The sequence below is a fragment of the Thermomyces dupontii genome (assembly GCF_041956625.1).
Source record: "Thermomyces dupontii strain NRRL 2155 unplaced genomic scaffold VTN31scaffold_1, whole genome shotgun sequence".
Taxonomy (NCBI): Eukaryota; Fungi; Ascomycota; class Eurotiomycetes; order Eurotiales; family Trichocomaceae; genus Thermomyces; species Thermomyces dupontii.
In genome coordinates, this window is record NW_027192307.1 from 3,443,353 (window position 1) to 3,468,568 (window position 25,216).

Here is a 25,216-nt window from a genome sequence, read left to right on the forward strand (position 1 = left end):
TTTTTTTCTGGAAAATACCTATTCATCTGAGTCTTGATAGCATCCGAGGCATGGGGATTCCTGGGTACGTGCTCTATGATCTACTTCTGAGCAATAACCTACTAACTTCGACGCAGACTCATCAAGAATGCCATCGGCTCTGGAGAGCGAATTGCGCTGTCAAGACTCGCCGTAACACATCTTGAACGCACCAAACGCCCGATTCGCATTGCGGTAGACATCTCCATCTGGCTGTTCCAGGTCCAGGCGGGCAAGGGCGGGCAAAACCCGGAGCTGCGGACGCTGTTTTTTCGGCTGGTCCGACTGCTAGCGTTGCCGATCCATCCGCTGTTCATCTACGACGGGCAACACAAACCCCCGTTTAAACGCGGCAAGTCGACCGCGGGGCGCAGCTACGGCTCCGCGCCCATCATCCACCTGTCGAAGAAACTCATCGACTTGTTCAGGTTCCCACGGCATGACGCGCCCGGGGAGGCCGAGGCGGAGTGCGCGCGTCTGCAGCAAGCCGGCGTCGTCGACGCCGTCATGAGTGACGACGTTGATGCGCTGATGTTCGGGTCCACGCTGACCGTGATGAATTTCTCCAGAGAGACCTCGTCGAGGACAAGCGGCCCGGCCACGCATGTGGACTGCTACCGGCTGGAGGATACTCATGGGATGGCGAAGAACGTGGGACTGAGCAGGGCTGGCATGATCCTGTTTGCCATGCTGAGCGGTGGTGACTATCTGCCATCCGGAATCCCTAAGTGCGGCGGCAAACTCGCGGCGGAGATTGCCCGAGCCGGATTCGGCGAGGATCTGCTAGAACTCGTGTCGTCCGGCCAGAGTCTCGATGAATGGAGGCAAAGGCTACAATACGAGCTTGAGGAGAACGAAAGCGGGTACTTCCAGCACAAGCACAAGGCCGTGAAGATTCCAGATGACTTCCCAGATCCAACTATCCTGTCATTCTACGCAAACCCTTTCGTATCGTCGGACGAGCAAATCGAACGTCTGCGGCATAGACTAGAAAGTGCTTGGGATCAAGAGATCAACGTTCTCGAATTGAGGCGCTTCGTTGCGGAGGCGTTTGATTGGAAATATGTCTCTGGAGCGAAGAGGGTAATTCGCACCCTCGCCGAACCGTTGGTCTCATACAGACTGCGTCTCGGGCAGCCGGTCGTTGCTAGGCAGTTTTCTCCGAATCGAGACATTCCCGTCATGCAGCGAGTGTATCGGAACCGGAAGCACTTCAGCACCGACGGGCTCTCCCAGCTGCAATTGGAGATGGTTCCTGTCGATGTCGTTGGAATAGATCTTGACCTCGAAGAGCCGAATCCCCCTATGTCACAGAGTGTGTACCTGCCGTCTCAATCGCAGAAGTCGCAATCAAACGAGGAGGCAGTTGAGGAGGAAGCGGTCGAAGCGGCCGAAGAAGAACTGGTCACCGAACCTGCGGCGGAGAGGCCAAGGCGGCGGTATAACCCATACGAGCCGGAGAAGATCTGGGTCTTCGAGACCGTGGCCAGAATCGGCATCCCCGAGGTGGTTGATCGATGGGAGCAAGAACAGGCCGAAAAGGCAGCTCCCAGGCCAAAGAAAACTCCACGAACGCGCAAGAAGAAACCAATCGATCCCACAATGAGACCGGGAGAGATCCTTCGATACGCAACAATCACGAAACCGGGAAGTGAATTGATCCGGAAAAAGCAGCAGCTTCTGGAGGCGGTGGCGGCAGAAAAGAGCACGAGCACGAGCACGAGCGCTGCTCCCTCGGCCTCGGAGACGGATGCAAGACAGACGGTAAGACCGGCATAGGCCTTCAAGATTTCCTGGATAGAAATCTGCCGGCGATCGATTCGTAGAAATCAGCTGACGAACCAGTTTTCGGCGGCCAGCACCTCGGAAGAGGATCAGTCGTCCGATGAAAATCCCCCGGCGCGGCGCGGGCGCGCGCGTCAAGCTCAGCCCGTGCTGGGCTCCTGTGACTCGCCGATTCTCTTAGACTCAGAGGATGATGCGCCGTCAGGACGCGCCGCCCTGCGCAGCTACACCACCAACACTGGCAGCCCGAAGTCACGACGAACACGGCAGCAGAGATTGGATAAGCATGCCCAACGCCCCCCGTCGGGTTCCTCGACACCGACTCCGGCGCCGACACGACAGCGCCGACAAGCGGTGAAAAAGAAGACCGCGAAACCCTCTTCACCACCACGCCCTTCAGACGAAACATTGAACCCAACAATAGACGAGTCCCCCGCTATTCGCGCGTCATCACCGACGACGATAGTCATCCATTCCGATTCTGATCCCGATACCAGTCAACCGGCATCAACACCGCCGCCGGAGGTACCAGGATCGCCTGTGCTCACCACTGTCGAAGAAAATACGCGAACCTCAGCGCCAACGTCGCCAGAACAACAAAAATCCCCCAAAAAGAAGAAGAAATTAGCCGCCGAACCCATTATCAAAACCAAGGACGGGTTCTGGACGGTAGAGTACGAAGGGGAAAGTGGTGATCCGAAGGAGGACGGTTTGATATCGCCTCGTTCAGAAGAAGACGGGGAGGAGGTCAACGACGGCAGTGATGATCAGCAGAAAGGGAGGACGAGGAAGAAGATTGGCCGCGTGAGCTTGGTTGATCTGACTTGATCGGGAAGGGGCCTTGATTTAGTTTTCATTGATGACTTCTGCACGGGGTCGGCGACCACAGGACAGGACTGTCTAATATAGTTGCGAGGCGTCAAGGAGGCTACGTTTTGACTTGGTCATGAGAAGGGTGGAACAATTGATTAGCAGGTTTATACGTACCAGACATTAATAAACCGTTTCCCTGTACACATGTCGAGAGAATCAAAGGGTGAAGCAAAGGGTAGAATACACACATAGGAAAAAAGTAACAAAGCCATGCCCGCTCTATAACATGATGTATTCATGTCCAAGAGATCCAGATTCAACCAGAAAGAAAGAGAGGGAGAGTCTTAACCAAAGACCTTGAGGAACCCCCATAGCCCTAGCCCGCTGAGCACAGGGATGGTGAGGTTGTCGTCCCAGCCAAACAAATCAATCAACTCGCTGCCCGCCGCGACGATTCCGGACACGACGCTCATAACTCCAAGCGCCAGGCCGCCGGAGATAGTCGTCGCCGCTGTCGCTGCGCCGTCCGATGCATAGCCGACAAGCCGGCGGAGACCATCCGGGAAGAAGTTCAGGCGCCCTTGGAACATGAACGCATTCGGCGGGTCATCAGGAAAGGACCCGACGCGGGGCACGATGACGCCCCAGAAGAGCGTGGCGGTGATAACGCCCGTGACCCAAGCCGCGAGGGTGCCTGCCAGGCTCTTGCCGCGGCGGAGACGCGGCGTGTAGCGGCCGTACAACCGGCCAAAGGTCGATGCGGCGGTGTCGCACCAGCTGAGGAGCAGCACGCCCATGACGCCGATGTCCTTGGGGAAGCAGCGCAGGACGATGTACGCGCCCAGTAAATACCAAATCACACCGTTGTAGCTGGTGACCTCGGTTTCACGCATGAGTGCTCCGACCACCCGTACGTAGGCCCGGTTCAGGCGCTCCGACCGATGGCGGACCGCGTCAATCGCGGCAATGGGCACCAGTGCTGATATCAGCAACGGCGTGATGGCTGTCGTCTGGACGCCGCGGCGGTAGAGGTCCAATGTGAGGAAACCAATGGAGACGTGGAGGAGTTTGCGGGGTATCTCGTGCTTATGGATAAACGTCCGGTAGCTCTGATGCAGGGGGATCAAGCCCAGCGGAGACGGTGATCGCGAGGTGGTGCGCGAAGTATCTTTTGGTGATACATGGCCATTGGGCGACAGGAATCCATTGCTAAGAGGTTCCGATTTTGCAACAGCAGACTTGGCCGACGAGGCAGTTGTGGGCTTCGAAGAACGACGCCGGGGGGTTCTCGTCGAAACGCCTGTTGATCGTCGCGATTTCGAGCGCACCCGATTGTCTGTCTTGCCGTCTTCGCTGCTCTCAGACTGGCCGCCCCCTTCTTCTTCTTCGGCGATGGCTTTTGCAGTTGCAAGACGCTCGCGACGCGCTGCCGAGCGCGTCCTCGGCCCCGAGTATGTCTCGGACGTATCTGACGGGCTCGGCGACGGCGACGTGACTCTTGTCGCCGGCACGGCACACGACGAAGCCATCTCCAGCTTGCTGTTGTACAAGGGCGGAAGCGCCGGGAACGGAATTGTCCCAGAGATTGGGCGACGAAGCAGCACAGACGAGTCGGCTGGGGGCCGGAGAAGGGAGAGAAGCTCTCCTAGCGGGGTGAAGGTCGGAATATTGGCGGTAGTTGTCGACGGTGAAGCTTCGCAGTGATATCCAAGTTGTATTCTTGTACCGAGATGTCCTTTCGCATGTCAACTGCGCCGCATCCCTGAGGCTGGTATTCGATCGTCACAATAGGACCGGCAGAGGCTCAGCTCAAACCAACGTGGCAGCCCCCCGACTGCGCAGAGGCGATGCACTTAGGCTGAGCGTTCTGCTTTTCTCCCCAAGGCATCAAAAAAAGTAAGTGATCATCTGGCCAGCACGCGAATCACATGCAAGAATATGATCCATCGGATCACGTGACAATAGCCGACCTTATCAGGCCGGCAGAATCGCTCACCGCCCAGAAAAGATCTCGCCGATAACGACATCGAGGAAATTTCATGAAGAGCACGAGGGGAGCTGAATATAGCTTGTGCGCTGCGGCCAGTTGAGCAATGGCTCCGAAGCTGCCATCGGCGTCGTCCCGGGCATGGGGCGACCTCAGTCCGCCGCTCTCAGAATGGGTCCTCGACGCTGTATCGAGCATGGGTTTCAACCGCATGACGCCCGTGCAAGCGGCTGCGATTCCCCTGTTTATGAGCCATAAAGATGTGGTGGTGGAAGCGGTCACTGGAAGCGGCAAGACTCTGGCGTTTTTAATTCCCGTGGTTGAGAAATTGCTACGCCTGGAAGAGCCGATAAAGAAGCACCATGTGGGTGCCATCATTGTGTCGCCGACAAGGTACGTACTTTTTAGCGTCGAGTCCGTCATGATGCTCACCCGGATCTCTTGCAGAGAACTCGCCTCGCAAATTTATAACGTTTTGCTATCGCTTCTTGCTTTCCATGAGCCGTCGGCGTCGGTCATCAATCCGCCGGACGAAGGCGAACCGCCCCGGAAGTATCCGTCGCCAACATTGAAAGTCATTCCACAGCTGGTGCTCGGTGGCGCAACAACCGCAGCGGAGGATGTGAGCTTGTTTCTAAAGAAGTCTCCCAACGTACTGGTTGGCACACCGGGCCGTCTCCTGGAGCTGCTGTCGTCTTCCCATGTTCATTGTCCACAGTCGTCGTTCGAGATGCTGGTCCTGGATGAGGCGGATAGGCTTCTGGATCTTGGTTTCAAGGATGACCTTCAGAAAATTCTGGCGCGACTGCCCAAGCAGAGGAGGACGGGCCTGTTCAGCGCTAGCGTTAGCGAATCGGTAGATCAGATCATCCGAGTAGGCTTGCGGAACCCGGTCAAGGTTGCCGTCAGAGTCAAAGGGCCCTCTGGGGCAGAGGATAAGCGGACTCCGGCAAGGTATGCAATCCTAGCCATGCTTGATGGAACTAAAGGTCGCGCTAACGGCCACCATAGTCTAAGAATGACCTACCTTGTCACCAAACCTACCCATAAACTCCCTGCCGTTAAGAATCTCCTCTACAGTTTGAACCCTCGACCACAGAAAACGATAGTTTATTTCTCCACGTGCGCCGCCGTCGACTACTTCCAACACCTCATTCCGCTCCTCCTCGGTAACGATTTCGCCGTGATTCCGCTCCATGGAAAGCATGAGCAAAAAGTCCGTCAGAAGAACTTTGTCCGGTTCACGAACTCAACCATACCGTCGGTTTTACTGACGACCGACGTGGCGGCACGGGGTCTGGACATCCCGTCCGTTGATCTTGTCGTCCAGGTTGACCCTCCAACGGACCCGAAAGCGTTCCTTCACCGTTGCGGGCGAGCCGGACGTGCCGGTCGAAAGGGCCTCAGCGTGGTTCTCCTTCAACCCGGCCGCGAGGAGGACTACGTGGGGTTCCTGGAGGTCCGCAAGACTCCAGTAACTCTCTACGAAGATGCGTCCTTTGGTGAGGTCTCCGACGCGGACGCCGCAAGCGCGACGGAAGCATTCCGCGCCTTTGTCCGAACAGACCGGGCCTACCATGACAAGGGTCAGCGGGCATTTGTCAGCTGGGTCCGAAGCTACAGCAAGCACCAAGCAAGCAGCATCTTCCGCATGGACGACCTCGACTGGGAAGATCTCGGCCACGCCTGGGGTCTCCTGAAGCTCCCACGGATGCCGGAGCTGAAGAAATTCCAGGGTGACCCCACGCTTGGCGTGACCATCGACTGGGACAACTACGCATACAAGGACAAGCAACGCGAGAAGCGCCGGAAGGAGGCGTTGGAGGCCCCTAGCAATGACGACGAGCAGCAACGCGCGGCCAAAAAACGGCGAAACGAGAAAAACAGTGTCCCATGGAGCCTCACACTGGAAAAGAAGAGTGAGCGCGAGAAGCGTCGAGAAAAGAAGCGCGCCCGCCGTGAACGCACCAAGTGGGAGAAGATGACTGAAGAAGAGAAGCAACGTGTACGGGAGACGGAGGCTATGCTCGAGAAGGTGCGGCAGCAAACGGCAGAAAAGCAGGCAAATAGTAACAAACAGACGTCACGGGCTTCCGACGGAGGCAGCGATGGAGATGAGGAGGAGTTTGAAGGGTTTGATGACTGATGTATATTATCTGGTGTTGGCTTGACTGGCATTTGAAACATTATTGCTTGGGATAGGTATAGAACATGATACCCATCGATGCGTGTTGAACTTCCTCGACAATATCTTAGTTTTTCTTCCAGGTACCTACAAAAGATCGAAGACCAATGACTTCGCACGCGGCGCCCAAGGCTTCTTGTATGTGTATCCCCTACAGAACTCTATATGTTGTCCACCCCAGATTTCACTTTGGTCAATTCTCGGGATGCTGGCCTTAGATGACATAGCTGCGAATGTCATTCGTAGTCAGTTTCATATCCATTAGTCCTTGGATTTGCGAAAAGCTGCGTGGAAACTCACAACCTGAATGAACATCTGGTGAATGTCGCGCTTCCGGCCGTCGGCCCAAGCCTGGCTGGCAAGAATGGACGAAGGGGGATATTGACAAGATAGGGATCTTTTGGCCAAACGACGTATGTAATGACAAACTTTTCCACGTGGATGTTCACAAAGCCGACGTCCTTGAACCCTTGTTCCAGCTTGATCCCGGGATGGACCTTGTAGCCGGCCCCCTCGAACGCCCCGTAGACTTCAGGGTAGTACTGTTGGAGCGCGGTGCCGTCGAGACTGCCGTCTGGAGGAATGGAGTACCTACGGAGTAGCCGCAGTGCTGGAATTAACCCAGTCGCCGAGTTTGACTGATCTGTTCTCTATTAGAGAGTCGAGAAAGAGAATGAGGAAGTTTTGTTGGCATGCCGATAGCACTCCCAAGCAGCTTTCCGAAGTCCCTGATCGAAATGGCCAGGCTTCGCGCGTGGTTGAAGTCAAATGGGTCGCTTTCATATGCCCTACTCCGACTCAATGTCGACCACCAGGAACTTCACGTCTCAGAGGAACCCTGCAAATTCCCTCCGGAGGGCTCCAGCAGACGCAGTGCCGACCAGGGGGTTGAGTCGAGTCTGCGGGTGCGATCTTCAGCAGCATGTGGATAGTAGTATTCCTCCAATGCCCCGATGCTTCCATGCTAACAAAGCCTGCCTCGTGATATCACACAGAACGATAACTTGGTTGCCACATTACTACCAGCCTTCAATCATCAGCCGCTGAGGCTTTGGTCCGAGATTAATGACCAGATTCTTGCAAGAACAATGAGGCAATCGGTTCGCCGAAACAAAGAACGAAATAATGGAATTCTCATCAGATACTAGACTTTGAACAAAGACCTTTCATCAGGAATACTCGCTTCAATGAGGTGAAAGAGCGAAATATATAAAACAATCCCCGATATTCGACCAAGCCCTAATCGTCAATCCAGCTCGAACCATTCCTAGAATCCATCGACTCAATCCACCCTGAACTCCTGCACTGCATCCGCTAACTCATAGGTATATTAGTCCCATATATTACGCTCCCGAAACGGTCGAAAAGGAAAAGGAAGAATCAAAATGTGTTACTATAAACCCAACAGGCCCCCTTGTCTCTGCAACACCCACTACCTCGCTTATCCCTGCCACCGAGCCCAATTCCTCCCTTCCCAGAACCCGCGAAACCCAAGTCCATTCGTCAAAGTCTGTGGACTCATCACAGTGCTGCCAGAGATTCGGCCACGGGCGTGCTTTCAGTGCGAGGCCCTCTTTGCCGAGTTCGTGCGGCAGAAGAGGAAAAACCAGGATAGTGTGGGGGCTATACTGAACCAGGGTAACAGCAGTACTACCACCGCTGCCAGGTCCTCGGCAACAAAGCAGACAGAGACGAAGCAACAGGTGGAAGGAGAATCATCTTCCGCCGACGATGTGCTCCGGAAACGGACGCAACAGCAACAACAGCAGCGAAGACCAAGACAATCAAGACAACGACCGCAGTCACAAGCACAAAAGCCGCGGTCGAGAATGGGTCAGGAAACGGAGTATACTCCCGAGAAGAAACAGGCCAGCCATGACCCGGCGCGCAGTGATGGTCAGACCAAAACATTTGAGGGACAAGAGCAGCAACGCATAGAGAAGAGCACAGGCATTAGTAGTATTGGCCTCAATGGACAGTCGCCGGTGCGAGCATCACCACCATCATCTCCTCATCCCCTTGCTGCGTCTACGACTAATGATCAGGAAAATGTCCAACATCATCGCAGCAACAATGATGTCCGTGTTGAGAACGCACCATCCCCTGTGCGGGACGAGGTGCAGCCTGCACTTCAGAAGGAGCAGCAGCAGGAGCAGCAGCAGCAGCAGCAACGCATTGACCTGTCGGTATCGGATCAATCTAGATTCATGCCGGCTGACTCCATCTCATCAGGTTTCCTGGCACCTCCGGCCGTGAACCCCTATGATGTGGTTGGTTCCGACGCGAGCGTGTGTCCAGCACCATCAGCTGCCACGGTACGACAAGAGAATCCACGGCAAGGGAATGAGTTCAACTGGATATTAACAGACACTTCGGATGCTGCGGCTGATCTTGCAGCCATGCAGCTGACTTTTTCTAGCGAAAACGTTCATTTACCAGAGACGCTAGAAGACTACATTGGCATCACCCGACATGACTCGGATGACGCTCGTTCTGAGGTAGTATAGACAGTCAATAGGCGACATGACATTTCATTTCAATGCGACTCAAGACTTCTCCAGAAACCCCGCTCCATAGTATACCTATGCTGTATCCCATTGACAAGGGACAATCAGTCAAAGCATCCAACCACGAGCAGACGCTGGACTGAGCTACGTAAATGCGAAACCGGCGATGTCCAAGCAGACCCCTTTGACCTGCTCTGAAGGCGGGTTTGACGATGAACGACACAGAACTGCAATGCTCTGGCAGACATCTTCAACCCGGAGCGAGGTTTAGTCAAGAACACCACAGAACTGCAAAGTCCACGCCGCCACCTTCGACCTGTCCTGCAGGAAGGTTGGGCAAGGGACAACACCACACAAAGAAAATATTACCTATGTACAGAACTGGGCAAGACTCGAGCAGACACCTCCAGCCTACCTTTGAGAGGTTTAGCACAGTACAACGCTGAATGGTGACTCCATGCAATGAAACAAACCCATTCCCAAATGCCATGATAACGATAAAAAACCATGAATCCCAGCACAAAAGAACAGATTCACCAGCGCCAAACCATCACAATGGATCCTTTATACTCATGGACTCCGTACAAGTTCTCAAATACAGATCTGCTCGTCCCGTCTTCCGACAATTCCCACAAAAGTTCCATATCAACAATCTCCTTTCCCCCAAACGCGACTGGCCATTTGAATATGTTCATGCAGCCATAATTGGCTGCTTTCCCTTGGCAACCCTTGCGGGAGACTCAGGAGGAAGGCTGTCCTCAAAGGCTTCGAAGGCTTCATCGAATAGAGCAAACGCAGTGTCCGCATCGCAGGGCAGGGAAAGATCGACACCCAACAAACGTGACGAGACAGGTGAAGGATCAGGATAGACCATGTTTTCGAGCTCACCGGATGGGCACCGCTTGTACATATCGAAAGCTTCGCGACCGTCTTCGTCATCACCGAAGATGCGGCGCAATTCCTCATCAGAGGGACCGTCGTGTTTTGCAGGTATACACGACGTAGAGGCAGCGGACGAACTCGGCGGACGTGAAACAGCGGATACACCAGAAGCGGGGACTTCGGACACATGCGACGCGGGAGTCGTGGCTGAATCACACGAAGGACGACTGCGCGACGAATCAAACGCAATACCAGTGTCTAGACCCGGCTGGTATGACGCACGAAGGTTACTCGGAGCCTTGGGCTGGTATGCTTCGAAGCCTGGGCGACCCTGGGGAGGAGCTGGGGGAGGAGTCTCCGACGGAATATCAGAATACTGGCTCAGAACGATTAGACGGGTACCTACTGTCACAAACTGTCCACTTGGCGAGACTGAAACGAAGCTGGGGCGAGGCTGGTCCGCCGATTGCGCCTCAGACACTGAAGCTGACGTTGACGGGGCCGGGGGACGAGCAGTAAAGCTCGGTTTTTCCTCGTTCAACCGTGCTTCAGGGTTAACACTCGCGGGCCGACGAGACTCGGGACGGGCCTCCGACGTGAAAGGATCGTCGACACCGGAGAATTGACCGCCAGTATATAAAGCCGTGGCAGGCTGACGAGGCGAACTACCCTCGGATCGCGACTTGGGCGACACAACGTCCTCGGCCCAGCGGACTTCCTTTCTCTTCTTTTCTGGTGACTTCACCTTAGATTGAGAAGGAGTTTTGAGGATTCTCTTGCCTGCCCCCTCATCCGACGTGTCCAATAGTTTCTTCTTCTTCTTGGATGTCGTAGAGGACTCCGGAGCAGAGACTTTCTTTTTCTTCTTTTTCGGGGTGATCGGCTCGGAAGTTTCAGAAGCACGGGCCTCAGGGGAGGCTCGGGAAGAGGCTTGAGCGGAGGTGATCCTCGCGGCCTCTTCCTCATCTGATGTGTCAAAGTAAAAGTAGTCCAAGTCCATGCCGTAACTGCAACCTGGGGGATTCGGGATAGTGTCAGGAGAGGGCTCACGCTTCCGCTTCTTACCAGATCGGTCATCAGATGATGCTTCTGGGGCTGGAGTCAGTGGACTTTCAACTAATGCACCCCGCACATCTTCCATCTCCTCTGGTGCTGCCGTGTTGTGCACGACTTCCTTATGCAGAGGCATAGCGTCTTGGACATCGTCCATCTCATCGGGCGCAGCGTCTCGTATGTCCTCCAGCTTGGCATTCCCCTTGTTCACAGAAATGGTCCGGCCCGGAGACGCTGCAGTCAAAGAAACCCGATCGTCATGAACATGGGCATCCGATTGACTCTCCTTGGAAGACCTGGACGCAGAAGAGAGGGCTCTTGAAGACGAGGCGCACGAGGCTACTTCAGACACGCGCTGTCTCACAGCGTTTGAAGGAGCAGTAGTGGCGTTCGCTCGACCACCTTTGCTGGCATGAGCAAAAAGGAGGACGAATACACCGCTGGGCGTGATTCACTTACCGGATCGTCCAAATGTGATTGAAGGAATTTTTGGCATGAAATTGAAAAACTGTCCCAGGAGAGACCTGAATCCCCAGCTGGAACCAAGCGCATCGCTAGCTGCAGATTTGGTGGTCTGGGAGTTGACCCGGTCTCTCGGAAGAGTCATGATGATATCGTCCTCCTCATCGCTGGAGATTTCCGACCCGTCCAGAACAGCATGGCGGGCCAAAGGATCACGCGGCGAGCCAACTCCTCCAAGCCGAATAGCTGCACGTTCGGCAGCATCTCGAGCTTCACGGATTTTCCCCCTGGAAACGATTCTGTCAACGTAGTACTGACCGTTTTCATTGGCGAGTCTGCGGCGACGGCGATGGCGCATAAACGCCTCTTCGGTGGCAGTACCGAGACGAGGAGATTGGCGAGACAGGTGTGAAGTTTCGAGTCTCTTCGTCGGGCTTGGCTGAACGCTCGGGTCGCCGCTCTCAACAGTTTCTTCACGAGAGCGTTTCTTACCAGCTCTCATGCTTGTAGGGGAACTGTCACCGGTTACCGATCCGCGTTGACGACTGAGGTGATCTGAGAATCCTTCTGTTAGCATTCTGGAGATTTGAAGTCGCGTCCCCGGGGTCAAGTAAGTGTGAGTTTTCGTGGCCAGAGCGGCACGACATGGGCTTTTTATACGGGCAAGTCACTTCAGCAACGGCCTCCGTCTAGTGCGCTCCGGGACGGCCTGCGGCAAGGTCTTCGCGCAAGATCTCCAGTGCACGTCGCAGGACGTATTCTCGATCCTCAGATCCAGAAATCGACCTTGACGCGGATGACGAGGCCGTAGGCAACTTGGAATCACCGGGAGGCGCCGATTCCACGGGTCCATTTGCAGGTGGGGAAGAGGCAGGAGAACCAAGTGCAGGGACTTCCGACGCAGACAGGGAGGTCGACGAAGTCTCAGGAGCGAGCCGGCAAAGAGCGAAGAAACCTGCCACATCCGGGATGCGCCTTCAGATCTCGGTGGGCTTCGCCGGCAGCGGAGAAACCGTGCGCACCAGAGAGGGTCCGGACAGACAAGGCACCGGAGGAAGGTCTTCCTCCGGCCCCAGCGTCGCCAGTGAGGACGGCGACGGAGGCAACACGAGCGGCAGCATGTACCGCGAAGACGGTTCAAGCCGTGGCCGCTGCGTGGAAGAACGAGCTCGCGTCCACGGCCAATGCGAGAGGGCTCGTCCAGAAGACGCCGCCGAGCAAGCTTTGACTTCTAGGCGGAGGTCGGTGCGTCGGAGAACGAGGGCACCCAGCCTCCACCAAGTGTTCGTCCAACCGAGACACGCCGACCTCCCCAGTCTGTGGAGGCCCCTGAGCAGTGCCACCTGCCTTATTGGTTTCCACCGGCTCGTGGGGAGGAGAGCCGGCGATTGTGAGGGGTGTGGTCCTTACTTTCTTCAGGCTGAAAATCCCTGCCCTGCGCCGGTTGTGGCGCTGGGGAGGTGGCTGCCTCTCCAGCGGCCGGATCGTTGCGGGCCTTGCGGGCCTTGCGGCCCTTCGTCGGAGAGGACTTTCTGTTGTCGCGCTCCGAAGAAGGGCTGGCCCGGCGTTGGGTCCGTCGTCTGCGACTGGGGGGTGGCAGCGAGACAAACCCGCCAGGAGACACGTTTTGCGAACGAGTCCGCATGGTGAAGCGAGCTGCCTACACGGTTTGAACGATGGCAGATAGAGTTAGCTTTTGAAATAGGAGGCGGGAAGGCGGACCGTCGAAGCAAATGAAGAGCGCGAAGATACGGGACTGGAGATGACGGGAACTGAACGTTCTGAACTGACACTCAAAGGGCCGAAACCGTTGGCGGCGAATGTCGAGTGCGAAGCAAAGCGCAGAACACGAGAGAGGGAAGACTTTGAGGTCAAGGCGACTCAAAAAGGCCGGACAATACCGTGAACAGCAGACGAGTGAAGCAAGTACAAGAGGAGGAACACGAACAGAAGTGTGAAGACGGACTCAACAGAGCCAGAACCTTGGAGGTAGACGCGAGGAGACAGATACACGATTGTGAACACAGCACAAGTACCTCGGGTTTCTGGAAGAGTACTCAAGGGACTGGACCAGAATGGCGGATGAAGGATGAGGCGTGCACGTTTGAGGTGCCAAACGCGATACACAGAGAAGGTTGAAGCTTGATACAACAGGGAGTATTCAAAGCCACAGCAGCGAATGGCAGGGTGAACACAGGAATACCAGAGGCCAGACACGATACAGGGAGAAGTTTTAGGTTGACAGACTTTCCCGAAGTCAAGAGCCGAAAGTCAACAGTGGGCTTTGAGAGCAGTGGAGAAAAGAAAGACGAGAGTAACGGTAAATCCTGCAGGTTGGCAAAGCGAGCACTGAAAAAGCACCAAGCGATGGACGGAGAGCAGTGCGAAGAGTGGTGAGAAGAGGCAAAAGAAGAGAGGAACAAGCTTGACTCGAAGGGATGAACTTCTTTCTTATAGCGGGGAAACGCGCTCGAAACAAGCAAAATATCCAGAAAAGGAAAGCCAGAACTCACCGTTGCCGTCGACGAGTGAAATCCGCCGTCAAAAAGAGGAAGGAGCGAATCTGTTGCGGGCGCGCTGAACACACTCCATGAGGAAGGAGCGATGAGGAGGAGGAGCAAAGGTGAATGTTGAGGAAGGAGCGGCAAAATCCGCAAAATTGGCTGACCGCCTTTCTGATCCGCGTGCCAAGACACGCGTGCGAGGAGCGGTTTGCCCCGGATTTTCTCCGGCAGTTTTGATCTCTCGTACTTAGTATTTATGATGAGGGTTCTCCAATCCAACAATGGGCTGGTTCTTCCTGAATTCATAATGGCAAATGTTATCGGAATGACACGCTCTATGCGGACACTACTACCTACTCGTATATACTTGGTAATACTTGGTACATACCGTCGGTAGCTCACAATGTTCGAGTCATGGATTGGGAGTGCTCTTGAACGCTCCACGCTGGACAAACAATCTTACTAGTACCTTGAAATTGACAGCAAGGGAATGGTATCCAGATTTATGCGACTAGTATACAAGTATTCATGCAACGGAGATACACATCTACATGAGAGCGACGCCATGAACAAGACAAGTCCCAAAAACACCAATCACAGACTAATTTCGCCCTTCCATGCAGCATCGGACAGCCCCAGAGTCTCCATCACATACTGGAAGCGCGGTCCCCCCCGTTCCTTGCGCCGGAGATAACGCAGCAACTTCTGCCGCTTGTGCACCAGCAAGCGCAGATTTCGCTTGTTGTGGCGGTCCTTCTTGGTGTTCTCTAGATGCCGCTGGAGATTCAAGATCTTGGTGGTCAAGATGGCGATCTGCACTTCGGGGGAGCCCGTGTCCGGTCCGCTGCGGGGCGTTTTCTCTGGGTGCGAGCCCGGCTCCGCAGGGGAGGGTTTCGGTGGGAGGAATTTGTCCGTATTGTGGCGGCCAAACGTCTCAATGCACCGCTGGATATTGACTCGCATGCGATCCTTGGTGTTTCCGTTAGAGAGGCTGACGATCCGATTGATGGCCTCCTGCGCATTGCGGTGTTCCTCCTCGTGTCGCTTTGCCGCTTCCTCTTCCGCATGTGGGTCGGCAAGATTGCGATTGGGGTCAGGGACAGGACTGCTGAGCTCCTTGGAGTACTCCAGGGCCTCCTTGAGCTCGTTCTCGTTGAGGAAGTAGTTCAAAGCTCCATTGGTCTCTTTGGGGGGTTCAGTGGGCGACCGGAGCGACTGCAAGCTCTGGATGAAGGGCGTGGGTGCGCTCTTGACGGGGTCACCCAGCGCTTGCTGCCGTTCTTCTCGGAGTTGCTTTTGACGGGTGATGTTGGCCGCCTTACGTTGACGCGCCAATGCCATCAGATAAGGATCATGTTTTCGTCGTTCTCTCGCCTCGGCGGAGCCAGCTCGGATGGTGACTTTGCATGGTTGGCGCGAGAATGCGGCCAACGGGCTTTGGACAGGGCGGGAGCCTGAAAACACCAATCAGTTGATAAGTACGATGCAAGAGAATGAAGAATTCGACAAACCCGTAAATGGCTTAAACGATTGAAGCAATGAGATCCGTGGCGGCATGATGGGAGCGCTGTCGCAGCCTTCATCTTTCTCGAGCGGACATCTCGAAAAGTCTTGATCAAAGGCACCAAATGCACTAGTCTCTGTTCGGACTAGCGCAAAACGTGACCTGGAAGTCTTGGCGCGATTTTGCCCTAAAACCTAACCCACAACCCTGACAAGCGAAATTTGCGGAAGTTCCGCGCGTTGATTGGCCCCATCAAGAAAAAGATCACCTTCATAGTTCTCCCACATCGCAAACGCTCCTCTCTCGTCCTCGTCCTCGACAAGAGTGCCAGACGACTCCCAAATTCCTCCCTCAGCCCTTCTCTCAGGTCCCTCCGCTCACAAAGCCGTTCACCATGGCTCCGTCTCAGCTGCCCCCGATTTTCAACCCCACCTCCCAGGACATTGAGATGATGCTTGCAGCTCAATGTCACCTGGGATCCAAGAACCTCCAGGTGCACATGGAGCCCTACGTTTGGAAGACTCGCCCGGATGGCATCAACGTCATCAACATTGGCAAGACTTGGTACGCAATGGCTTGCTCCGCGCGCGCGCACTCAAATCGAATTTTCTTTCGTTAACTATCTACAGGGAGAAGCTCGTTCTGGCTGCCCGTATCATTGCGGCGGTGGACAACCCGGCTGACGTTGCCGTGATCTCGGCCCGTCCCTACGGTCAGCGCGCTGTGCTCAAGTTCGCTGCGCACACCGGTGCCACCGCCATTGCCGGCCGTTTCACCCCCGGCAACTTCACCAACTACATCACCCGCTCGTTCAAGGAGCCGCGCCTCATTGTCGTGACGGACCCGCGCACTGACGCCCAGGCCATCAAGGAGGCCAGCTACGTCAACATCCCGGTCATTGCCCTGTGCGACACTGACTCGCCCACTGAGTTCGTCGACGTCGCCATCCCCACAAACAACAAGGGTCGCTACTCTGTCGGTCTGATCTGGTGGATGCTTGCTCGTGAGGTCCTCCGTCTGCGTGGCACGCTTCCGACCCGTGACACCGAGTGGGACGTCATGGTCGATCTGTACTTCTACCGCGACCCTGAGGCCGAGGAGGCTAAGGAGCAGCTGGATGAGACCAAGGTCCCTGGCGCCGAGGAGGTTGGCGCCGCCGCCATCGAGTCTGGCTTTGTCACCGACACCTGGGATCCGTCGGGTGCTGGCGCGGGCATTCCTGGCTCTGCGTTTGCTGCTGGTGCTGCTACCACCAGCTGGGAGGCCGACGGCGGCGACTGGGCCGCGAGCAGTGCCCAGGCTGGCGAGAGCTGGGCTGCCGATGCTGGTGCCAACCCCGAGACCAAGTGGTAAACCGATTGTTGTGGAGGACTGAATCATGGATTCCATGGCACATTCTCAAAAATGACAATCAAAAAAAAAAGTTCTTCAACAAAAAGCATCTCATCATTCCACATCCCATTGCGAGTCCAAAGTCTGTATAGTTTCAAAGCACGATAATCATGCCACGCGGCGAGGGCTGGAAGATCATAACATTTGGATGATTCATGTCTGACTTGGTACTTATGAGGGAAAGATACCCAGTACAGTTTCTGCTTTGCTGTGCTGGGGGAATGCCCTGTACTGTCAGACCGGGAATGAGGTGGACTTAACCGTTACCTCGGGGAAAGGATGCAGGTTTTTGTCGCTCGTTTTCTTCGTCTTGTTTCAAGCACTCGGTGTTTTGTGTGCCTGTATTATCGTGTGGTAGCTTCTTTGTGCTTAGATCGGACTACAAAGAATGGAGATGAATTGATGAGATCAATCCTCTGGTAAATTAATTAATCCTCTACTAAATGTGGCGAGAAGAAATCTTTCAAATGAACCAATTGATAAATCAATTCGTTCTATCGGACAGGCTTGGGAAAAAAGACAAGTGCAGATTAACAGCACTCAGGAATCGACACTTACTATTTCATACTCCTTCCCATTGTAGAGAAGGTCTGGGAAATTCCCGTTGTCGTCCCGCTCCTCCTGTTCGACACCCTGAGGGGGCTGCATACCCGGATAACGCTCCCACAACCGAGTGATGTCATCCGCGGTATCTGGCAGCGACAAAGGCACGAGATGCTCCGGATAGTTCTTACGCGCGCAACGCAAGGATGTCGGGCAATAGCGGAATATCTTGAGATCATGAAAATCATGGTCGTACGTGCCTCGCTCGTCGTAAAAGGCGGCCTGCTCGTGGGCGCCGATCATACGCAGGAACCCGGTTGGGTCGACGACGCTGTCGTACGGCTTGCCGGCCTCGCGAACCTCAGCGGCATGGAGCAACCAGAGGGGCAGGCCGTTGGGCCCGCACTCATGGCAGAATTGAATGAGCCGCACACAGGTGCGGATCCAATGGTACATCTCGAAGAAGTCGAGGGTACCCGCATGCTGCCGGAACTCGATTGTACGACGCGATCGGCTGAGGATGAACGGATTGGGCGGGTTGTAGAAGCCGCTGCGGCCCTTCTCGTTGATCAGATTGCCAAAGTAGATTGCATTGCGCCAGCCTCCGTCCAGACCAAGCTCCGTGCGGTATTTCTCCTGAGCGTTCGCGTCATAGTCCTTCAAGTGCAGGCCCATCCACAGCCAGTGCAGCTGCTCAAAGTTGGGCAGTGTGGCCATCAGCTTGACTGCTTGTCGAGTCGTATGGATGACTGCGTGCGGAGTCAGCGCGAAACGGTTGCTGAATCTGCTCTTCGGGTGCAGCGCGCTGAGCTCCTGCTCGAACAACGATCCCAGCTGCATCAGGTTGCGCACCGTGGCCAGCGGGAATCCCCGGCTGAATCGATAGTCCTGGCGGGATGGGTCAGTCACCGCTCCCACGTGCACCTGGAAGCTGCAAGTCTCGTTGACGTAGAGATCGAACTTGTACTTCAGAAGGCTCAGAACCTCAGAGATCTCTCGGAACGGGTCATAGTTGGGCAGTCGGGTGAACTTCCTAACCGGCGAGTTGAGCTCGATGGGGACGAACCCATACACCTTGCTGCGTAGACCCTCTTTACACGAGTAATCTGAAGTGATCACCCATCCTAGCAGATCATCTGGTGACGAGCTCTTACCTGGCTGCATCTGCTCAAAATCATCCCAACGAACAGGGTGACCGGCTTCTGCGACGACCTTTCGCATTCTGTTCCGCAGCTCGATCCGCGTGCCGTCCTCCACGCATTGGACTCCGTAATCCTCGAGTCGGATGCGCACCAGCGCCTCGATCTCTATCCCGAATGTGTAGTACAGTGGGAAGTACTCCTTGCATACGTGAGGACCGAGACGTTGGAACGCCATTGTTGTTGTACACTCGTTTGTTGGAAAGGTGGTCGTAACTCATTTGCTGGAAAGATGTTCTGAGAGGACGATGATGGTGATCTCCATGGCACACGAGGGGTTTTATTGGATTTATACCTCATGGCAAGAATCTTGTCAATGAGTTTTTGTCGCCATTCTTCGACAGCCATGAAAGGTTTCGTGTGAAATTCACGGTTAGAATCGATAAAACTGCAGAAACCTGTCTCTCCAGTCCGCAACAAAGCGGGACACAGCTGAGGATCTTTGTCGAAGGTTGTCAAGGCCTTTGTAGGTATTTTCGAGCCTCTCAAGCTCACCGATCAATGGACCATACCAAGCAATACTCTTTCTGCCTAAGCAGGTGCACCGTAGTAAACCATCACACCGACCCTACAAGAAGTACATAGTACCTCTAGAAAGTACTAAATACTATCATTCTCAGCCGAAAATCAATACTCGTTTTGGAGTCGACCATAGCAGTCGAGATCCGTTCGCGCGCACAAGACTCCAATGAGCCGCGTGGAATTGCTGCGCCACCAAATTCGACAATCAAATCGTGAGTGAAACACCATGAATGCCATTGGTGAGACATTGTGGTGGTCAATGGCAGTCTTTGAGTTCGATTCATTTTCCAGGTCCCTTTGATAAACACCTCTGCTTGAGATGTCAAAGAAAGAAGTCCGATAACAAAGGTGACAGTGCTGATTCCAGCCAGGAGTCTCAGACATATTTAAATGTGTAGAACCTTGGTCTGCAGAAGATAGTAGTACTTTTGGTGACTGTCCTCACATGCACAATAAAGTACCTCGAGGTTGATAAGTAGGGCTTACCGAGGGCTACCGTATGGATTAGGGCACGCATCATCGTCCAAAGTGGCCCTTTCTTACTGAATTAGGCAGTCCAACGATTCACGTACTCTTCTTTCCTCCCGTTCCAACCTGGAGGGCAATTTGAACTTTCTTCTTTTCCCAATCCCCAAGTTAAAAAATATTTCCGACATCGTTCTCCAGAACCGTTGGACACAGAAGCTCACACCAGCATCGTGGGCTTCCGCGGTCCGAACCGATACACACTTACTCCATTCCTAGCATCTCAACTCGTGCTCTGCCTATCTCTCGCGGCAACGGGGCACGGCAAAAAGGAGCTGGATTGCTCGACAAAGTTCCAGCTGCTGAGGATGATCTTATGCGGAGTGTCGAGAGAGTGCTGAACTGTTCTCAACCTCGACTGCGGTGGTAGACATGTTTTTTTTTGCGCATCGCAGCAAGGTGGGAGCGTTCACCCGCTACTCCCTGGGCTCTTCGGACAGGATCATCCTCGGCACCTGGAACTTTACGACAAATTCGGCCTCTTGCTCCTCGGCAAATACTGGAGTCATTGGACTGGCTGGAATCAGTATCGAAGGAATCAAGGAATCCGTCCCTTGGTTTGTCGTCCTTGTAAGTCACGTGATAACGGTGAATCATCAGGTGTATTGAGGATGTATTTAGAGAAAGCCATGAGGGAAGTTGGGCGAGACAGGTTCATCGGTTAGGCATAGCTGGGCAGATATATCACTGCTGCATTACAGTCGACTTCAACCTGTACATATGGAAATATCATGAAGCAACAATCTCAGCAAAGTTTTGATTTTCCTGTCAGATCGAGGCACCATTGCCGGTACCTAGAGTAGTAACGTAATGTAATGAAAAACGCTGTACGGCGAAAAGATTTCGTAGATCCTTCTGCTCACTGACAATCATCGACGCGAGGCAGGGAGCAAAGGAGGGAATGTGGCGGACCTTTTGGAGGTGCTCAAGCTCAAGCCGGACCCAACTTCAAAGAGAAACGCTCTTGTTTTCTCCTCCGTTTCGTTCAGGCCTACAGGTTTATCGGAACGCATCCACCAGCATGTCCGAGCAACGGATGGAGGACGCAGCTCCCATTCAGCCCTCCTCGACACTGCACGATTACTCGACATGGAGCAAGGAAAGTCTCATTCAGCGCATCGCGGAATTAGAGCGGCAACTTAATACAGCATCGTCGTCGGCACAAGCCGCATCGGCCCAACCACCACCAGTACCGGCGCCGGCACCAGCACAGGCAGCGCCGCAACAACTACACGAACCAAAGCAGCAACAACAGCAATCACAGGAACAGAAAAACCCTCCCGCCGATGACTTCACACGCACCCCCGCACCCACGCGGGGGAAGAAAAAAGCACCGCGCGAGATGGATCCCTCCAAGTACAACACACGGTTCATCGCCCTCAAGTTCGCATACCTTGGCCAACGATACAACGGGTACGAGCATGCGAACGGGAACCCGACGCCGCTGCCAACGATTGAGGAGGAGCTGTGGAAGGCGCTACGGAGGGCGCGGTTGATTTTCCCCAAGTCGACGTTGACCAACGAAAATGACGGGCTCCGTCCGTATACGATTGATTGGGAGGGTTGTGATTATTCCAAATGTGGGCGCACCGATCGCGGTGTGAGTGCATTTGGCCAGGTCATTGGGATTCGTGTCCGGAGTGCACGGCCCAAGGACAAGCCAAAATCCAAGCTGGACCAGCAGAAACTGGTCGAGAGTGCGGCGGGGAAGAAGCGAAGGCTGTCGGATACGGAGGACACGGAGACCACGCCCGCCAGTGCAGCTACGGAGCAAAAGAATCAAGAAGAGTCGAAATCCAATCCTGACGATGATTGGGATGATATCGCAGATGAGCTGCCCTACATACAGATGCTCAACAACCTCTTGCCTGAAGACATCCGGGTTCTAGCCTGGTGCCCCAATCCCCCTCCCGGGTTCGACGCCCGCTTCTCGTGCCGCGAGCGGCGGTACAAGTATTTCTTCACACAGCCGGCATTCTCGCCCGTGCCGAACGACTGCGGCTTCATGACCGGCTCGGACCGGCTCCCGCGCGATCCTAGCAAGAGGATGCGGGAAGGGTGGTTGGACATTGAGGCCATGCGCGAAGCTGCGAGTTACTTTGTGGGGCGCCACGACTTTAGGAACTTCTGCAAGCTGGACACCAGCAAGCAGATCAACAACTTTGAGCGCGTCATCACCAACGCCTCCATCGACCTGGTGGATCCAAAGACAAACCCTCTGAGTTATGTGGGCAACCCCGAGTTTCAACCTCGGCAGGAAGTCCGCAGCCTGCAGCCTGCGGGGACCACGGGCCAGGAAGAGAATACGCCCGCGACTCCCCTGGTGTATGCCTTTACCCTTCATGGCTCAGCTTTCCTCTGGCATCAGGTCCGTCATATGGTGGCGATTCTATTCCTGATCGGGCAGGGTCTGGAGCCGCCTACCTTGGTCAAGGATTTGCTCGACGTGGAAAAGAACCCTTGCAAGCCCACGTATGAGATGGCATCCGATACACCGCTGGTACTGTGGGATTGCATCTTCCCAGACGAGAAGAGCGGCAGCAATGAAGATGCTTTGGACTGGGTCTACTGCGGGGATCCGAGATTGACGAAGCGAGGTTCCAACCGGCCCGAGGGGAAATACACTCTGAATGGCCTTGTGGACGGCCTGTGGTCAGTCTGGCGGCAACGCAAGATGGACGAGATCCTGGCTGGGAGTCTCCTTGATTTAGTGGTGAGTCAAGCTGCTCCGAACCTGACGCCCGAGTCGATTCCCAAGAAACAGCTGCGGTCGCAGCGCCTGTTCCTGGGTGGAAACGAGGCGAAGCCGGCCGGATCGTACGTACCGGTCCTGCAGAAGCCCAAGTTGGAGCCAGTTGAGGTGCAAAATGCCAAGTATCTGGCTAGCCAGAAGCGAAAAGCAGAAAAGGGCGTCCAAGGCGGAGGCGACAATTAGTAGCGGAACCTCCAATTTGTACAATGCCATGGTCCAGTAGTATAAATAGAGTGTTTATAGACTCAGCAATGATTCTGCTATCCGGAGCTCGAGCTTGGTTTGGGTTGTGGCTGGTAGAGGCAATGGCGGGCGCCTCGCCAGACTTCCTCGAGAATTCTGCGTCTCGGCAGCAGATTCTAGGAATTGTGAGCATCGTTGCACGTCGCAGTGTCCCAGGGGTGGATATACCGGGAAGACGACGACTACTTCTGGCTCTCCTTCAACAATGATGGCCAAGTAAAAGCGCACTTCGAACCCTTTGAACGCTTCGTGGATAACAATGTCCTGAATCCGAGTAGTCGGAATAAACCTCGTTGTCGCACCGGACCAGTACATGGAAGATGACGTCGACGTTTGCACCCCTAGCCCACGGATTACGAGCAGCGACTCCTCTGTGGAGAGCACCCTCAAGTCAGTACCTGAAGCTCGGTAAGAACAGGCCGGATGTTTACCTGTATACCGCCGTCGCCAGACGGCATAAATCAACAACGCGCTTGCACCGGCTATAACAGACCAATGGTATCGATCTGCCAGGCGAGCTGCCATTCCCCCGACACCTGCTGTCCAGTCAATCCGGCCCTGGAGAATGTCAAAGTCTGGAGACACAAAGTGACGGAGTTTTGCCGCATCTGTCATTAAAACTAGAACAAAGAACACGGCTCGCAGTAAGATTTCGACGGCAAAGGCAAGCTTGGCCGACCATGTTTGACGTGAGGGCGCATTCGACACCGTGAAGCATACGGTTGTTGGTGAGGGTCGACGGACGTAGAGATGGGCCGGCATTGGAGGGCGATGGCCTGAGAGAAGGCAGCTCAAGTGCCAGGAGAAGAGCCGGTCAGACAGATAGCTTCATTCTAAATCCTAGAATTCCTTCGTTCTCTCCTTCCAAAAGACCAGTCAGAGCTGCAGGTGATAAGCTCTCCTGCATATCACGTGACTACTTTTCTGCCCTCGTCGGGCTTCGAGCAGCGATGCCTTATCTCCGCGCCGCAGGCATCCACCTTCTCCCTGCGCAATACCTCTCCAGTTTACTACTGATTTCTTGCACCTCCCGCTTGCCAGGCTATGGCCAGCCGTTCACGGTCGCGCTCTCCGCGGCCCGAGGACCGCCGACGCAGCCGGTCGCCCGATTACCGTCACCGCGATCGACCACGCAAGCGCCACGGTGGCTTTCGATGGAAGGAGAAGCGTCGGGACGATGATGAAGACCGCCGGAACGAACCCGAACGCCGGCTGGAACGGGGCTATCGTGACCGGGACCGAGATCGCGCTCGCTCGCCACGACGGGATCGCGATGGGGATCGATACGACCGCGACCGCCGGAGTCAGGACGCAGCGACGCGCAGGGAAGACCGCAAGGACGAGCGCCCTGCCAAGCCCAAGGAGAAGAAGCAGCCCAAGAATCAGTCGGAGCCGATGATCGTGGTGCACGTCAATGACCGATTAGGTACCAAGGCGGCCATTCCGTGCCTGCCGTCGGATCCCATCCGTGCGTCTTCCCGTCTGCATTGTCGATCGTTGATTGAGCTCCAGGACTCACGAAGGTATGAGCAGGTCTCTTCAAAGCTCAAGTCGCGGCGCGCATTGGGCGCGAACCGCATGAGATTCTCCTCAAGCGCCAGGGCGAGCGACCGTTTAAAGACCAGCTGACGTTGGAAGACTACGGGATCAGCAACGGCGTCCAGCTTGACCTGTGAGCTGCTTTCCCCGCTATCGAGCGGAGATGGGAGGGGTGCTAACTGCTTGGCTGCAGGGAAGTCGATACAGGCGACTAAAGATTGGAAGCTCTGATGTTGCCAGCCTGTTTCTTCGACTGGCTTCGAAGACGGCTTGTTTTACTATCTAAGGAGTCTGGCGTTTCAGAATGGCTTTGTCTTCTGTCGTCGTGGATGTCAAAATAAACTCGGAGCATTGAATGTCACGATGTAACGGGATTACTGGCTGGAGTACTACTATATTCTGGGCGTGACGGTGATGCTACAACTAATGTGCTTGCAGAGAGTTTGTTTAGAGCGGAGACTCAAACCTTGCATTTGTCTTGTTTCTTGCCTTGAATTCGATATGTCGTCACGACGGGGAGGGTTATTTTTTTTTTTTTTTGCGGGGATCCTACGCTTTTCCCGATTTGGAAACCCTCCACTCATTCTCTTCTGCGAGTTTTTTTTCTTTTCCCAACGTCCTGCACGACCCAAAGTCGTCACATCCTGCATGTGTCGTGTGCCTTTTCTCTGCTCCCTGCGAGTCCTCTTTTCACCGAGATGAGGCCCTGGGTTTAGCGTCTTGCGCTGGTGCAGTGGCTCAAGGTTGGTGACCTGCCTGGATCGCATCACTGTCGTTTCGACGTGGCCTCCGATTTCCGCC

General features: G+C 54.8%; 12 protein-coding genes across 12 annotated transcripts; 6 read left to right on the forward strand and 6 right to left on the reverse strand.

The window, feature by feature from the left end:
- Nucleotides 1–50: 50 nt before the first annotated feature.
- On the forward strand, nt 51–1,797 carry VTN31DRAFT_1284 (uncharacterized protein; the record flags this gene model as incomplete). Its single annotated transcript, XM_069401324.1, has 2 exons — nt 51–64; nt 117–1,797. 2 exons carry the CDS (start codon nt 51–53, stop codon nt 1,795–1,797), a joined length of 1,695 nt encoding a protein of 564 aa, XP_069264140.1.
- A 773-nt stretch (nt 1,798–2,570) lies between these two features.
- VTN31DRAFT_1285 (uncharacterized protein) lies at nt 2,571–2,866 on the reverse strand (the record flags this gene model as incomplete). The annotated part of the gene is made up of 2 exons (XM_069401325.1): nt 2,571–2,731; nt 2,791–2,866. The coding sequence occupies 2 exons, from the start codon at nt 2,864–2,866 to the stop codon at nt 2,571–2,573; spliced, it is 237 nt and encodes a 78-aa protein (XP_069264141.1).
- Nucleotides 2,867–2,960: 94 nt separating this feature from the next.
- VTN31DRAFT_1286 (uncharacterized protein) lies at nt 2,961–4,145 on the reverse strand (the record flags this gene model as incomplete). The annotated part of the gene is made up of 1 exon (XM_069401326.1): nt 2,961–4,145. One exon carries the CDS (start codon nt 4,143–4,145, stop codon nt 2,961–2,963), a length of 1,185 nt encoding a protein of 394 aa, XP_069264142.1.
- A 564-nt stretch (nt 4,146–4,709) lies between these two features.
- VTN31DRAFT_1287 (uncharacterized protein) lies at nt 4,710–6,749 on the forward strand (the record flags this gene model as incomplete). The annotated part of the gene is made up of 3 exons (XM_069401327.1): nt 4,710–4,996; nt 5,051–5,557; nt 5,615–6,749. 3 exons carry the CDS (start codon nt 4,710–4,712, stop codon nt 6,747–6,749), a joined length of 1,929 nt encoding a protein of 642 aa, XP_069264143.1.
- A 1,424-nt stretch (nt 6,750–8,173) lies between these two features.
- On the forward strand, nt 8,174–9,295 carry VTN31DRAFT_1288 (uncharacterized protein; the record flags this gene model as incomplete). Its single annotated transcript, XM_069401328.1, has 1 exon — nt 8,174–9,295. One exon carries the CDS (start codon nt 8,174–8,176, stop codon nt 9,293–9,295), a length of 1,122 nt encoding a protein of 373 aa, XP_069264144.1.
- Nucleotides 9,296–9,986: 691 nt separating this feature from the next.
- VTN31DRAFT_1289 (uncharacterized protein) lies at nt 9,987–13,337 on the reverse strand (the record flags this gene model as incomplete). The annotated part of the gene is made up of 4 exons (XM_069401329.1): nt 9,987–10,532; nt 10,584–11,632; nt 11,690–12,247; nt 13,103–13,337. 4 exons carry the CDS (start codon nt 13,335–13,337, stop codon nt 9,987–9,989), a joined length of 2,388 nt encoding a protein of 795 aa, XP_069264145.1.
- Nucleotides 13,338–14,790: 1,453 nt separating this feature from the next.
- Nucleotides 14,791–15,753, reverse strand: VTN31DRAFT_1290 (mitochondrial 37S ribosomal protein uS15m; the record flags this gene model as incomplete). Its single annotated transcript, XM_069401331.1, has 2 exons — nt 14,791–15,650; nt 15,708–15,753. 2 exons carry the CDS (start codon nt 15,751–15,753, stop codon nt 14,791–14,793), a joined length of 906 nt encoding a protein of 301 aa, XP_069264146.1.
- Nucleotides 15,754–16,094: 341 nt separating this feature from the next.
- VTN31DRAFT_1291 (40S ribosomal protein uS2) lies at nt 16,095–17,053 on the forward strand (the record flags this gene model as incomplete). The annotated part of the gene is made up of 2 exons (XM_069401332.1): nt 16,095–16,264; nt 16,330–17,053. 2 exons carry the CDS (start codon nt 16,095–16,097, stop codon nt 17,051–17,053), a joined length of 894 nt encoding a protein of 297 aa, XP_069264147.1.
- A 579-nt stretch (nt 17,054–17,632) lies between these two features.
- Nucleotides 17,633–19,012, reverse strand: VTN31DRAFT_1292 (uncharacterized protein; the record flags this gene model as incomplete). The annotated part of the gene is made up of 1 exon (XM_069401333.1): nt 17,633–19,012. One exon carries the CDS (start codon nt 19,010–19,012, stop codon nt 17,633–17,635), a length of 1,380 nt encoding a protein of 459 aa, XP_069264148.1.
- Nucleotides 19,013–20,902: 1,890 nt separating this feature from the next.
- VTN31DRAFT_1293 (uncharacterized protein) lies at nt 20,903–22,816 on the forward strand (the record flags this gene model as incomplete). Its single annotated transcript, XM_069401334.1, has 1 exon — nt 20,903–22,816. The coding sequence occupies one exon, from the start codon at nt 20,903–20,905 to the stop codon at nt 22,814–22,816; it is 1,914 nt and encodes a 637-aa protein (XP_069264149.1).
- A 77-nt stretch (nt 22,817–22,893) lies between these two features.
- Nucleotides 22,894–23,638, reverse strand: VTN31DRAFT_1294 (uncharacterized protein; the record flags this gene model as incomplete). The annotated part of the gene is made up of 3 exons (XM_069401335.1): nt 22,894–22,992; nt 23,045–23,247; nt 23,308–23,638. The coding sequence occupies 3 exons, from the start codon at nt 23,636–23,638 to the stop codon at nt 22,894–22,896; spliced, it is 633 nt and encodes a 210-aa protein (XP_069264150.1).
- Nucleotides 23,639–23,920: 282 nt separating this feature from the next.
- Nucleotides 23,921–24,630, forward strand: VTN31DRAFT_1295 (uncharacterized protein; the record flags this gene model as incomplete). Its single annotated transcript, XM_069401336.1, has 3 exons — nt 23,921–24,344; nt 24,410–24,548; nt 24,609–24,630. The coding sequence occupies 3 exons, from the start codon at nt 23,921–23,923 to the stop codon at nt 24,628–24,630; spliced, it is 585 nt and encodes a 194-aa protein (XP_069264151.1).
- Between the last annotated feature and the right edge of the window lie 586 nt (nt 24,631–25,216).